The 15,624-nt window shown below is 39.0% G+C and overlaps 2 protein-coding genes across 3 annotated transcripts in view; one reads left to right on the top strand and one right to left on the bottom strand.

Annotated features, from left to right (window-relative positions):
• Positions 1-5,684, top strand: part of LOC126373755 (Golgi-specific brefeldin A-resistance guanine nucleotide exchange factor 1) — a 39,224-nt gene extending 33,540 nt beyond the window's left edge. Inside the window, exons 29-30 of one of the 2 annotated variants that reach the window (XM_050020011.1) lie at positions 868-1,420; positions 4,861-5,684. In XM_050020011.1, coding sequence (XP_049875968.1) covers positions 868-1,404 — 537 coding nt within the window. In that variant the 3' untranslated portion in view covers positions 1,405-1,420; positions 4,861-5,684. Of the gene's footprint in view, positions 1-867 lie in introns of both variants that reach the window. The other variant, XM_050020010.1, reaches the window with a different exon arrangement.
• Positions 5,685-5,837: 153 nt separating this feature from the next.
• Positions 5,838-15,624, bottom strand: part of LOC126373812 (frizzled-10-like) — a 44,823-nt gene continuing 35,036 nt past the window's right edge. Inside the window, exon 2 of the mRNA XM_050020133.1 lies at positions 5,838-7,350. Coding sequence (XP_049876090.1) covers positions 5,983-7,350 — 1,368 coding nt within the window. The 3' untranslated portion in view covers positions 5,838-5,982. The remainder of the gene's footprint in view (positions 7,351-15,624) is intronic.

Genomic DNA, 15,624 nt, shown 5'->3' with positions numbered 1-15,624 from the left:
TTGTTTCATAGCGTTGACAATTCCGTACGACTTTTATGTTATTTTACATTATTACATTATTTTACATTACATAACATAACATAAACTGCCTATATACGTCCCACTGCTGGGCACAGGCCTCCCCTCAATCAACCGGAGGGGGTATGGAGCATACTCCACCACGCTGCTCCACTGCGGGTTGGTGGAGGTGTTTTTACGGCTAATAGCCGGGACCAACGGCATATTTTACATTACATTATTATTATTATTATTTTACACGTGTCGGACGACGCTCAGTGGGTAGGCCCGCTACAAGGTGGACCGACGATCTGGTGAAGGTCGCGGGAAGCCGCTGGATGCGGGCAGCGCAGGACCGATCGTCGTGGAGATCCTTGGGGGAGGCCTATGCCCAGCAGTGGGCGTCGCACGGCTGATGATGATTATTATTTTACATGACTTTTACATTATTTTTTAACAAACACTTTATTTCTTATAGTACTTAGTACACAATTTTCTTTCATTCTTTACTTTCACAGTCAGCAATAAAAGCTTCTATTTTTGTATTTGTATTTAGATTGTGGCAAATTAGGAGATGTCCAATAGGTTTAAGTTAATAAAAAGCGATGGCACTCAAATCACTTTTGAAATACCGGGTGAGAGCCCTCAGCGCTCCCCATTTGTCCGGCCAAGTAGTTAATGCCATCTGCGGTAAATCTACAATAAGTTGTGTCAAAAAAACAATCACTTTTGAAAGTCGTCAAGCAAACAAAAGAATACCAAGTGAAGCAGGCTATTTATTTGCATCATTCGCTGTAACTTATGTTATTTTGAAGACCAAAAAATAGCTTAACTTCTCAACCTCAACTAACTTGAACTATATTTTTCCAGATGATTTCCACGCCTATTGGAATATCCATTCAGGCTCAAATGCCGATTTTGTACCATCAGACTGATCCTGTGGAATCGAAACCAGAAAACAAACTTGACCCAATACCACCGCCGGAAACCGAACCCCACCAGATATCCCTACAGACAGACCTCGTAACAGCACAGAGCACTACAACACTAGACATCTTAGACAACAAAGTGGCCCTAGACACAAAAGTCGAACACAGCGAGCTCTACGCCGAGTACCTAACAAACCCATACAATAATAGCAAAGACATTTCCAAAGAAGCGACCTTGTACGACCCTGAACTAGCTCTCAAAGACTTATCCGAACAAGAAACAGCCTCCTTACTAACCGCCATGGAGAAACAAAAATCTCTAAGTGAAAATACGACTCCGATGCATAGGAATAAAGCTCAATTCGGGTCTAGTGATAATGTGAGGCAGGAGTCTAGTATATTCAACTTTTCGAGTTACTTCGGCTCGAACCAGGGGTCGGAGGTGTTTGACACGCTGATGTCTACGCAGGAAGGATAGCCGGAGTGTGATGTCGGTACGTGGCTATAACTATATGGACATGAATTGTTTATAGTTATCTTTTAGAATAACATTCATCATTGCATCTCCGAAGGGGTAGGCAAAAGTGTATAGTATATATGTTACTGTAAAAACTCGAACTACGGTAAATCTTAAGATTTAAAAGTCTTAGGATTTACCGACATGAGTTGGTAAATGTAAGTATTTCTGAAAATACGACTTCGAGCTTTTACCATTCGAATTCAGTATATGCTAGGTTATACCACTGTCAGCTGGTAGGTGTTGGTTTATGAATAAAACATTGAGTAATTCTTAAGTATTTACTTTAATGAACTATTAGACAAAACAGGTACATAGTATTATAAAGTTAGTATACATAGTATTGTTTTTCGATATTTACCGTGCCATTAATGTAAATCCTAAGATTTACCAACGGAATAGTGGTAAAAGTTCGAATCGCAAACCTTCTGGGCCATTTACCATTAGGAATAGGTAGATCTTAAGGTTTTACTCCTATCCTACAATACTGGCTAGTATAGACAAGCGCGAGAAACGACACGGAAGTGTGAGGGCCGATTTACCACCTGTGCCGTCTAATAACCCTCAACTACAATGCCAGTCGTGCGGCCGCTACTGTCGCTCTCGCGTCGGACTTTACAGCCATTTTAAAAGCTGCCACAGAAACGCTGTTTGAATCATCTGAGATGATGACTGCAGTTCGAGCTTTTACAGTAACATATAAACCCACTCCTTGCCAGACGTTTAAATCGCGTGTAATAGGGGGCAAGAATATTGGCATTAACCGGGCACAAATCCTGGAAACCACGTGATATCAACTATCTATGATCCAAACATAGAATTCGAGTCGGAATTTGAACCCGTAACTTCACCCTTTCACGGGCGGAGACCATGGGTCATTGATGGTTCATTATAGATAGTATGACACCTTAGAATCGGAACGTCATTAGACGTTCTGTCCTTGAAAGTGTTAAAATCCCGACATAGTATAAACTATAATAAACAGACCCTTATATTTCGCGCGGCGCGAATTATTTAGAGCGACCAATACACGCGAATGCTATCTACGTGGATAAACTTTGCCGTCGTTGGTCGAAGCCCTCGATATAATTCGCGCGCGGTACCCGTGCCGAGGGCGATGTAGATTGTCCTAAAATCTTTCTAACTTATGTTTCCCTTCCTATATGCAAATGTTACAAAATGTTGATATACTCTCTTCCCTGTTTCTAACTATTTATCTTTCAATAATCTTGTGACTACATAAATACACGAAATAAGAAATTAAGTCCCAGTAACGGGCACAAAAGAATATTTAATAGTAAATCATCATTGTTGCAATAGATGTATAATTATACAGGGTGTTAGTGACATCGTAACGAATACTAAGGGGGATGATTCAGACCATGATTCTCGAGTTAATAATAAAGTGGAATTTTCCTTCATGAAAAGGAGAATGGGCGAAACTGGTCCAAGAACTTCCACTGATGAGACTTGCATGTAATGAAAGCTTATGCTTTTCCTATGATTCTGGCAAAATTCTATCAGAATCTGTCGAAGTTATTTATATTTTTTAAATTATTTTCAATTCTATACTTTTGCCATGGAAAATTCCAACTCAGAATAATCAGCTGATGATTCCCTCGAGGGGTGATCCCCTCTCAGTATTTGTTACGATGTCACTTACACCCCATACAAGTACATATAGGTAGCCATACAAGTACGTATGGGTGTTAGTGACACCGTAACGAATACAGAAAGGGATAATTCAGACCATGATTCTGAGTCATATCAAGTGGAATTTTCTGTCGGAAAAGTCACGAAAATTTTAGTATTTTTTTAAATTATTTTCAGTTCTATACTTTTGCGACGGAAAATTTCGCTGGATATCAACTCAGAGTCATGGTCTGAATCATCCCTCAAAGTTTTCGTTACGATGTCACTAATACCCTGTAGAAAACACAGTCAGTATTTTTACAATTATGGTGAAATTGATGTTTTAGTGAACCGGGTTAGATAGATAGAATTAAATAATTTATACTTATCTCATTAATAGCTTGTTTTGAATAACAGCTGATAGAATAGGGGTAAAAAGGCCGCATCGAAGCAATTTTATCCATGGGTGACCACTGCAATTTTATCCAATCCACTACGGAGACAGGTTGTATGCGACCTGGTCGACTTAAAAGCTGGATCCACTCCTGGCTGCCGCCACTGGGCCGGCCTTTTGTCGTCTCTTTTTTTATATAACATCCACCACAATTTCATCATATGGTAAGAGACGGCCTGAGATGGAACGTGCTTACCCAGTAAATACCTATTCGGTCCAGTTAGTCTACTAGGAGGCGAAAGATCCATAGATCTAGGATTTTCGCGCCTACTGCATATATCTAAAAAAATATGGATTACCTACAGATGGAATTTTGAAAGTATGTTAGGGTTGCAGTACATCTGATGGCACTTTTCTTTGCTTCTCTATCCTTTTCTCTCACTCAGAACTGTCTCGCTCTAACAAATGAAGGTTCTGAGTGATAGAATAGGATCGAAGCATAGGAAAGTGCGATGCGGTGTGTGAACCCTTACACTTTGTCTTTTAGGTTTATATTCAAGGAAAAAAATAAATGAATAACCTCTTGGGTATCTTGAAGTGGTTAACTTCTACAAAATATGAATTTATTTAGTTAGTGAATTGTATCAAAATGGTTCATCGTTAAGTTTACTCTATGTACAAAAAATCAAAATTAATTTGTGTAGAATGTTTTATGGCCTCCTTCTTTTCTTATACCACAGATCATATATATACTATTAATATTGGTGGCCATTCGGGCAACCACTAACTTAATTTAACAGGAGTAAAACTAAATCTATCTCTTTCGTCCACGTATTGTAAGTGAAGGACGATACTAGTTCAAGAACATTCAAATTAAAACTATGTAAAGTTTGCGTCCGCCCGAATAGGCGCCATTGTATATATGTTTATAATTAACTCTAAATAATTGATTACATTCCAAGCCCGTTTATATTATATCTTTAATCTTACACTAGAATATATTATATATATTTATTTCGTGAATAGGACACATTATTCACTTTTCAAATAATTGGGTTTCCTAGGTCAAAGATAAATTACGAAATTCTGATGACTAAATACAGACAGATCTAAATGTGACAAAAATGTTTTCTTTTTTCTATTTAACTTATTTATGAATTTTAATAAAGAAAAATTTAATAATAAGTTGGACATTTTGTCACGTTTTTCTGTGACGTCCTAGGTTGTTTTTTCATACATATTCCATAGTAATTTCGTGATTTGACGTTTATTAAAAAGTAACTGATTTGACTAGTTGGAAACTACCCCATGTTGGCCCAACATCATCTCTATAGCGTTACCCCTTTTTCACGGGGTCCTCTTACATTTGACAAACATTTGGTTTTTTATAGAAGCGACTGCCTGTCTGACCTTCCAGCCCGAAGGGAAAACCAGCCCAATACAGGTTACGCCCCACGTCTGTGTATTCCCGTGAGTGTAAGTTTTGACTATGACACCAAAAAAATCTGTGTTGCAAATGATGCAAACTGAATTATAATTTATTTTGACAGGTTTAAAACTAGCTTTATCTCTGTCTTGCACTCGTAGAAAGTGAAGGACGCACTATTTTTAGTGCTATCAGACTAAAGTCGACTAGAATTGGCGCCAGTAATTCATAAAAATACCAGTTTTTCTTTCAAAATTAACATATAGCATAATATTTTCTAAGGGAATATGGTTGACACGTGTAATTATGAGTAAATATTTTATATTTCTCTTATTTTGAAAAAGTAGAGACTTTCTTTTATTTATTTTATTATTTATTATTATATTTATTGTGTTTTCTTCTAAAAGATGAAACTTTCTTTAACTAAATTTTTAAGTCAATTATACCATTTTGTTTAGTCTTTATATTAAGTAGTATGTCTTGTCAATTATCCATTTCTTTAAAATGTTATGCGTTTTAATGTATATTGTCTTTTTTCCATATAAATAATTACTAAAAGAATAATTTACTCAAATAATGGGTTTTGTTGTGTAGTAACTTTCACCTTTTAAAATAAATTGGCGTTAAACGTACACCCATTTATGCATTTTCAGGGTTAATATAGTATTTTTGGATCAGACAGTGTGTAAATTGTGTAATTATTGTTTCGTTATTGTATAGAGAGTTATATTATGTACCAATTTATCAGTGTATATTTAACAATTTATTAATAAAAACGTGTTTAACGAATCAATTGACATTTATTTTATGATGCTTTCCCTTTTAAGACGTGATAAGTGAAAGAATTGCCCATTTCGCTCGTAAAATATAGTTAAGTCTACAGTTAAACTTTCTCTTCCGTAAGTACTTCCAACAGAGGGACAGTTAAAGAAAACAACAGACTATATGAAAAAATCAACAGTATATTTAATAAAATTTACATTATTTACAAGTTTGTACAATATCGAGAGCGCCTTCACAGAAGGCATAGGTTAAAATAGGCACTTTATAAGTCCATACGTTAAGTTCAGTCTTTGAGACAGCACTGTTACACTCTAGATACATGGAGCGGTCTTTTGTAGTAGGGGTGGTGGGTTCTGAGAAGGGGGGGTGCACAACAGGGGGCTTTTCGCGGGGGGCAGAGCGCCTTTCTCCACACGATAGCAGACTTCTTGGTCCAGGCCCAAACCCCGGCCGCGATGCCGCAGGACAACCACACGCAGATGGACAGTCCTCCTGACTTGGACGTCTCCACGACGTTGCCTGCCTCTAAAGCCGCCAGCAACGCTAGGCCGCTCTGCGTCTCCCGCGCCCGCGCTTCGAAAACCCTCGCGCCCGTCCCGAACGCGGCCAGGAAAAAGTACAGCACTCCAGCCGCCGCAGCGCGCGCCGCCAGCCTCCCCACTCTCTTGGCTCCACGCGAGTCCAATGCTCGACGCACTCGCATTATGCCAGGGCACGCGCCGATAGCCAGAGCTATAGATGTGACTAAGAGCGCCCCTCGGGGTACGCCAATAAGCGCCGCGGCCGCCGCGTCCGATATCCCACAGGTCCCAGTTAGTTCATCTGCCGTCACTCTTCGCAGGGCCAGGGCTGCCGCGGTCCAGGCACCGGCCCATCCCCACGATACGGCGTGAAGGTATGCCGCGGCTCTCTCCAACGCTTCTGTTGACCATTCACTGGCAGCAGTCAAGTACCACGCCACGCAAGCGTTAGCAAACCACGCATCAGCTGCTAAGGTGAAGTAGTATGTCAATGAGAAGAAAGCTACGCAGGTTGGGGACGCCAGTCCGTCGACTGCTAGCGTGGTTCCAGCACAGGACACTATCTTCGGCCCCAACCAACCCCGTGTTACGTGCGCTAACGCAACGATTGCGTGGCACGCTGCCATCCACACGACCGGGCGTTCAGGGTATCTGTACCTCGAGGGTTCTGCGCAGAATGTGAGCAACGCGAAAGAAGTAGACAGTAGAGAGAACCAGGCGAGTGTAGTCATCCAGATTTCGGCAGTTCGCTTCTCGCTTTGCGTGTAGATGGCGTTCTGTCCGCAGGCTGGCCAGCACTCTCCTGTAGGAGCTCTGGTGTGGGCTGGAGGGCAACCGTGCTCTCTGATCTCGTGTTCGTAGGGCCAGCGGGGCGGCGGAGGGGGCTCGGGCTCTAGCTCGCTGGCGTTGGGCGGTCTCATGCAGAGCCGTCGGTCAGCTCGGAGGGGGAACGCGGCACAATCGAGCATGACGTTAGGAGCCAACGAGTTGAGTTGTTCCCGGCAGTCGTCGGCAACGGTCTCGCAGAGCGCGCGGCAGGCGCTGACGGAGCCCGACACCTGCTCGGAGCACAGCGGGGCGAAGGCCGAGCACAGCAGGAAGCGAGCGTGGATCGAGCAGTCGCTTGACAGGATGCCCGCGAATGACGCCATCTGAAAAAAGGAAAGACATCTAATTAGAATAAGTACTTAAGTACTACAGAAATACAGTGTACTTATTAAAATGGTAACTAATGAAAAATGCAACGAAATGAAAACTTTTGTCTTATATAGATAATACCTAGACGAATGAAATTGAACCAAAGAAGTTTCGACCAAAATGACTAAGCAGTACATTACATTATTTATTAAGATCATCCAGATTGTTACCCCATTCTCAAGATTTTACTAAAAACATCTCGTAAGTTCTCAAATGAGCAGATTATTTTCCTTTCAACTCGAAAAGTTTCAAATATCATCCGAATCTAAACAAAGACCCAGCGTTCTCAGGCTTGAAACTCAAACCGCGGTGGGTGGAAGTAAAAACCTGCAAATGAGTGGTTCCAAAGACAATGGCAAGGTCGAGCGGAGGCGGGTTTTTGTCATCAGCCGACGAGCGGATGTCACGAAATCCTGCGCTTGAGTTTTTAATTGACGAACTGTTTTGGGAATCTAACTGTCGCTGGATTTCGATTTTCGTTGTTTTGTTTTGAGTTCCAGTTGTTCTATGTCTGGCGCATAGATACCAACGTTGGATTTTAAACTTAAACTGTGCAACATGATAGAATTTGCGATTGGGATGAAACCCACCTGTAAGGGTTTTCATGTTTTCATTATTCTGGTGGTTCTACCTAGACTAATGCTTTTATGCTTACAGGAATACTATTTCGCTTTTAAACATGTGTAAATAACTGAATGTGGAATTTACAAGGTACGCTCAATCTCTATGTAGTTATACCTATCGAACCTACATGCCTGTAATAAGTAATTCTTTGAATTTACTAATCCTGCACACCTAGGTGTGACCACACACCGGACACTTCATACAAACAACCTCATTTTACACAGACAGGATTTCCCTCATTCAGCGCTTATCGCTATCGACCCACTAGGGTCGATTAATTCTTTCAAATATTTTTCCTCTCAGACGACGCCCTGAGCCGAGGTTCGCGCCCAACTGGGCACCCTCAGGCCTGTTGTCTTAAACGTTGTACCGGGTGAGAGCCTTCAGCGCTCCCCATTTGTCCGGCCAAGTAGTTAATGCCATCTGCGGCAAATCTACAATAAGTCACGTCAAAAAAAAAAAAAAAAAAAACAGACAGTACACATTGACGTTATCATACACGCACGGCGACGTCTGACGCCATACGGTTGAAGACTAAACTATGTCCGAGAGGGGGTGAGGTAAACCTAGTTCGGCCGCTGGTGGGGAGCGGAGAGTTGCCGTTCTGTACGAAGTATTACTCCTTATTTTTTGGTGGTACCTACTAAGAAGGGCTTATTGTACTTGCATTATAAAATAAAGGCCTATGCCAATCAAGATCACGCTATTTTTAAACAATGATATAAGTATATTTTTTTTTCTATCTTCTGCAGACAAATCTATGGAAGATTTTTTCCTTGCAAATAACATGAGCTAAATTGGCCTCAAGGACCAAGGCCGCTCGTCGGTGAACTTTTTGTTGCGCGCGCGCAACCGGCAATTATACGTCGACAATGCCGCGCGAGAAACCATTCAAACGGCTTTGAAATAAGACGCCGGCGGTGACATAATGCCTACTAATAATAGGCTGTGTGTTCTGCGCCTCAAGGGATTTAAAATTAAAAACTCTAGGCTGTACACGTTGAGTTTTGTGCCTCATCTTTTAAATCAATGTAGCAAAATTACAAGTTATTTAATAGTTAGACGAACACATTTAATTTGTACCAGAAATCTATCATTTAGGTAGGCAATAATATAATGAACTTTTTATTTCAAAATATAATACGGTATTTTTATTACCGACTTCAAAAAAGGAGGAGGTTCTCAATTCGACCGTAAGTATATATATTTTTTTTTTCTGAATTATGTTGCAACTTAGTCAATTTATTTTGATCAGAACAAAATTGGGTGGAAAATGTGTTGTGCCTGGGTGTAATAACAAGGGTCATCATTTATACCCAAAAATTAAGGTAAAAAATACATTTGTTATCCATGAAATTAGACGGTTAATCGAAAGCAAATCTGTACAGCGCCATCTGTATTTTTGTTGGAAAAACGTAGCCTGGAAAGTCCGTCATTTCAACTGGGAATAAAGTATAATTAATAATGAATAATATTCATATAAGTACCTATGTTGTATGCGTGTGATTGTAAGATATTGTGTGTGTTTGAAACACCGCTAAAAATACCTTCGAACTCAATCTAAGGGTGGTATTAATAAACTAATCTCAGCTATAAGACTGCCCTCAAGATCATGTCAATGTGACAGTGCTCATATAAAAACAGAGACTTGAGCATGATCTTGAGGGCAGTCTCAGCTGAGATTCGTTTATTAATACCACCCTATGAGCGCGGTAGAAAACTTTCAGTCTTTCCACATCGTTATATCGACTATAAAATACAAAGTGTAATAATTCAATACAATACATCTAACCATGTTAAAACGTTCGCGATATTCAATGAATCTTTCACAGAGGCAGCGTAGTGGCCTCATGTTAAAGAAAGGGAACGCATCGATTCATCTTTGTAAACCGCCTGCCTTTGATCATCGGCCCACAAACTTCTTTGATGTGCTTTGATCTCGTTATTGAGTTGTTATTTGAAGTTCCTTTACATTCCCTCTATATTTTACCTCTATTCTACACTGTATTTTTGGGTAATGGATTGATAAGAATAGCTATAAGTAACAGCTTTTGTAGTTTTGGTGGTTTTGCGTTCGACAGTTTTCGCATATCGTCGACTTATATAGACCACAATTTTACTTAGATTGAAACTAGCTGTGTTTATTGCGTGGTTTTGTTAACAAAAATGTTGAGGTGATTTCTTACTCCTACTTTCCATTAATCAAAAGTAGATTCTTGAAAAGTAGTTCATTCTGCTTATATAAAGCGAAAGTTGATGGTAGAGCTGGCAGAGGAAGACCTAGAAGGACTTACATTGACCGAATTGGAGATGTCCTTATAAAAGGTTTAGTAGATGTACTCTGAACCGGCGCGCGTGTATGAAGCGATTGATGAATGTGGACGAAGCAAGAGAAGTATGTCAGGATCGAAGCAAATGGAATTGCGTGAAATAGGCGTGAGTTTATGTATGTATGTAGTTACTCTGCTATCAACAAAAACCTATTACAAATACTTTAGGTTGAAATAGAACTTAGAATATAATAACACTCTTGTCTTTTTATACGTCTTTTTATTACTTATTTGTTGTTATTACAGGCATGATACCTTAAAAAACCTACAAATCCCGTTTAGGCGAATCATTTCATTGAAACGTTCAACAATAGCGTCAATAGCTACTTCAAAATTCCAAGTTTCGTTTTTGTACGCAACGGATTAGCTAAACGAACAAACGTCTTTACCTGCCCTCTATCCTATTAGACTGGTAGATCGCACTTGAAATAGAGTACCTACTAAAAGTATTTATATCCGTTTTTTTGTGTAAACGTTTCGTTTTTAAACCAACAATTGTGGGCAAACAGATATGTTTGCGTTTCGTAAAAGTTTGGGACGGCGTCGGTTACTTAAGACATTTTTGAAGATGCTTTTTGACAAATATTGGACTTGGCATTTTAGAAAAATAAGAATACCTAGATAAAAAATGTAAAATACATGTTACGTAGACTTACATGTAAGTACATTTTTCTTTTAAAGCTCGCATGAATACTTATGCAAAAATAGCTTTATTACCTAACCTTTAGCCAGATATTCAAATTCAAATTCAAAAATATCTTTATTCAGTAGGTAACATAGTTACACTTTGAATCGTCAATTTTTACATAACGAACGTCTCATCCGCCTAAAACTACTGCAGCTTCTCACAACCTGTATAGCCGGGGAAAAGAAGCTGCAAGAAAAACCTCGACACAGGGCCCTAGACGTTCTTTTAAAAAAAATAAAAATAAACATAAAATATTGATATACAACTGAGTAATTTAGCTGCCTAATATCAGTTCTCAGACAGTTAATCCCATGCATTCATATCTTCTAAATAATCACTAACTTTATAATAACCTTTTTTGTAAAGTTTTTGTTTAACTACTTTCTTAAAGCAGTTGAAAGGCAAATTCTGAATGTCAATGGGAATCTTATTGTAAAAACGTATACATTGCCCCTTAAAAGATTTAGTAATCTTATGTAATCGACTGACTTGTAAAGCAAGTTTATTTTTATTCCGGGTATTAACAATGTGCCGATCGCTATTTTTTGCAAATAATCCTATATGTTTTTTTACATATATTAAGTTTTCAAAGATATATTGTGATGCCATAGTTAAAATATTAATTTCTTTAAATTTATTTCTAAGTGACATCTTGGTTCCCAATTTGTAAATCGCCCGAATGGCCCGCTTTTGCAGAACAAAAATGCTGTTCACATCTGCAGCATGACCCCACAGCAAGATGCCGTACGACATTAGACTGTGGAAGTAGGCAAAATAAACTAATCGCGCGGTTTCTACATCGGTTATTAAACGAATTTTTTTGACCGCGAATGCTGCTGAGCTGAGCCTTTTGGACAACTTATCAATATGAGGACTCCATTGCAACTTAGCGTCCAAAGTAATTCCCAAAAATACAGCAGTATCCGTGAGGTCCAATTCCTTATTTTTTACAATAATAGAATCGAGCGGCCTACTAACATTCGATAACGTAAAATAAACATATTTTGTTTTATTTTCATTAAGTAGCAGGTTGTTTACAGTAAACCAATCCACTACCTCTGAAATGGCGTTGTTTACATCGTCAAAGGAATCTTGTCGTCTCTTTACTTTAAAAAGTAAGGAGGTATCATCTGCAAACAGCACCACTTCATGTTTTACAAGACTAGGTAGGTCGTTTATGTAAACTAGGAATAGAAATGGACCTAGAATTGAGCCCTGCGGGACGCCTATAGTGACGTTAGATCCACACGATCTGGAGCCATGCACATCAACCCTCTGAACGCGGCCACTAAGGTACGACTCCAAAAGAGCGATGGCATTATCTGTTATTCCATAGTGACGAAGTTTCGCGATCAATATATCATGACAAACGCAATCGAAGGCTTTGGAAAGGTCACAAAAGACACCAATAGCATCTTTGGACTCCTCCCAAGCCTGAAAAACATGATTTATTAACTCAACACCAGCATCGGTTGTTGAGCGACCCTTTGTGAAACCAAATTGTTTATTAGACATTAAATTGTTTAAATTGAAATGTTGAAGTAATTGCAGTAATAAAATTTTTTCAAATATTTTACTAAGCGTGGGTAGTATAGATATTGGTCTAAAATTAGTAGGGTCAGAAGTACTACCAGCTTTAAACAATGGAATGACTTTACTGTGCTTCATTAAATCTGGAAACACACCATTGTCTACACATTTATTAAATATACATGATAGATAGGGAGCTATGCAATCAATCACGGAGTTAATGACTTTAACAGAGAGACCATGAAGATCTGCAGTCTTTTTCATTTCTAAAGATTTAAAAGCTCTTAAGACGTCCCTAGGACTCACGTGTGTAAATGTTAGTTTATCTACTTTGGACGTATCTATGTGCTCCTTTACAAGTGATTGAGCGAGTGCAGGAGATGACTTCAAGTCCTTGGTAGTCGAAAATGGAATGTCAGTAAAGAATTTTTCAAAAGCTTCAGCAACTTGCTTATCATTTGTGAGTAGTTTACCGTCAATTTGTAATTGATACTCGAGATCGCGTGCTTTGACTTTCCCATTTTCGCTATTTATAACTTTCCAAGTCATTTTAATAATATCTGAGCTACCTTTAATTTTACTGCTAACAAACATTGCCTTCGCGGTAATGCAAACACGTTTGAAAACTTTTGAATACCGTTTTACATAGTCGTGAAAAGCTACGCTATGATTGTATGTTCTTTCTTCATAAAGTTCATACAACCTGTTTCTACTCTTATAAATTCCTACCGTCGCCCAGTCACTAAAAATTGGTGTGTCTGCTTTCTTAATTGTTTTTGCCTTAAATACTTTACTAACTTCCGATTTTGTTAGATTAAATAGGGAGTTATATAACAAATTTGGGTCATCACAGTAAGGAAGTTCTGGTAATTTGTTTGACATATTATCTTTGAATTGTTCTAAACGACTACTTGATATGGGATTGCATGTAACATCCTTTTTCAGAGAGCGGTCAATAAATAAGTTGAAAGATATTTGTTGACCACAGTGATCTGACTTTAATTTATTAATTATTAATTTATCACAAGGTTCTAAGTTACTAAAAATATTATCGATACATTTCGCGGACTGTGACGTGATTCGGGTTGGTTCTGAAAAAAGATTTACAAGATTATAACACAGAAATAAAGATTTGAATGTAGTACTTAATGAGCAATTTTCCAGAATATCAATATTGAAATCACCGCAGACGATAACATGTTTGCTTTTATTACATAATTTGCATAAAGCTTCATCAATAACTTTCTCAAATAGATCATAAGATGAAGCGGGGGGTCTGTATACGCTCAATACAATAAGCCGGCTGAGTTCAATACAGGCTAGCTCAACAGTTCGCTCAACTGAGAGACTTACAATATCCGTTCGTTCCTTATATTTTTAACAATTACGTACTAATATTAATAAACCGCCACGGATAGCCGTCTCCCTGCTGTACGAGCTGGCAACCTGGTGATTATTGAAGCAAACGAACTCATGTTTTTTTAGCCAATGTTCAGTTACACACATAATATCAACACAATTACTGTTTAAAAAAAGTTCAATTTCAAGTTCCTTGCCCAATATTCCTTGTATGTTTTGGTGTACCAGGTTGATTACATTTGTATTTTTCTTATTGCATTTTATATTTAATATGTCCTCATTTAACTTACTACAGCCAAAGTTTTTCTCTGTTGTCATTAAATTTAATTTAAATTACAAATGTCAGAAATAAAAATAGGCTGCTCAATAGGAGCAGACGCGTTAAAAGCCAACGAATTGGCTGATTCTATTGTAAAAAAAAAGGATAGCGACTTCGCTATTTGTCTTTTGTAAAAGTTAGATAGATAGTAATATCTATCTTTGGTCAAATAAAAATTCCTAACATAGGAATTCGTATCAATAAACTGAAACTTATTATAATAATCGCATACTAAAGTATGCAACGTCAGGTTTAGATCATGTCTAAACTTATTTTCGGTTTTTAGCTGACTTTGGCTGAAAGGCAATGCAAACAAAATCACTTGTGCTACATTCGGTAGGCTGTTAAGTAAGGAAATATAATGAGTAAGTAGTTCTTTGTTCGCGTTACCTCTCCTACCGGCCAAGATTATGATTGTACTATTTTGTGAGAATTGATATGAAATTATTCTTTTTAAAATGTCTAAATAGGAGGCACCCGGCATACAATTATTAATTACTGCCCGCCTCAAGAAATGGCTAAGTTGTAAACCCATTGATTTGCCAATTTCGTCACTAAACATAATAATATTTTGCGCTTTGTTTACCGGCGCGGGCGCCGCCTGCCCGGTCGCCGACGAGAAGGACGTATTATTGTCATTATCAATAGGTGTGAGGAGCAAGTCCTGCGGCGCCGGTACCAGCTGATGGGCCGGCGCAGGCGCGGACAGAGGGGAGGATTCGGAAACCCGAGCAAGCCGCTCAGTCTGCGAGGATGAATGCTTGCATCTATACTGACGATTAATTAGTGAATCGAAGCGTTCCGCGTTGTGAAAACTCAAACTCACTATCTTATCAGCGGCCAGCTCGTGCTTTCGAATAGTTTTCTGAGCTACTTCGTAGTCCAGTGTCATATATTCTAAGGATTTTGTCAGTTTTTTTATCTGTGCCTGGAGCTGATCAATTTCACACTCATATTTTTTTGTTTGGTTTTCTAACGTTACGGTACAAGTATTAATTTCGTTCAATAGATGTTGCCCCGTATTAAACAAGTGATGGTGTGAAGTTGATGCTTGTGGTGAGTCACAAGTGAGGTTACTCTTTGAACACAACACCTCGTGAGATGGGGTGGCGGCAGGGACCAAGTCAGGTGAGTCTATGATCAGCTCGTCAAACAGCGATTGTGTCTGAGACGTTTTAAAAGTACTATCCGCGAGTTCAAAGTCCGATATTTGTTTATGCGCGTCGCGCAGCTCGCGTTCCAGAACAACGGTGCGCTTGAGGGCGGTCTCAAACTCATCGCAGCTCCGGTCAAACACATGCACCGTTCTTTGTAGCTGGTCATTTTGGTCTTCCACATCATTTAAACGCTGATGTAAAGCCGCCATCTCACTCTTTAA

Source organism: Pectinophora gossypiella, chromosome 16, assembly GCF_024362695.1.
Source record: "Pectinophora gossypiella chromosome 16, ilPecGoss1.1, whole genome shotgun sequence".
Taxonomy (NCBI): Eukaryota; Metazoa; Arthropoda; class Insecta; order Lepidoptera; family Gelechiidae; genus Pectinophora; species Pectinophora gossypiella.
The sequence above is the reverse complement of the archived record's forward strand: the minus strand, read 5'-3'. Positions and strand labels throughout refer to the sequence as shown.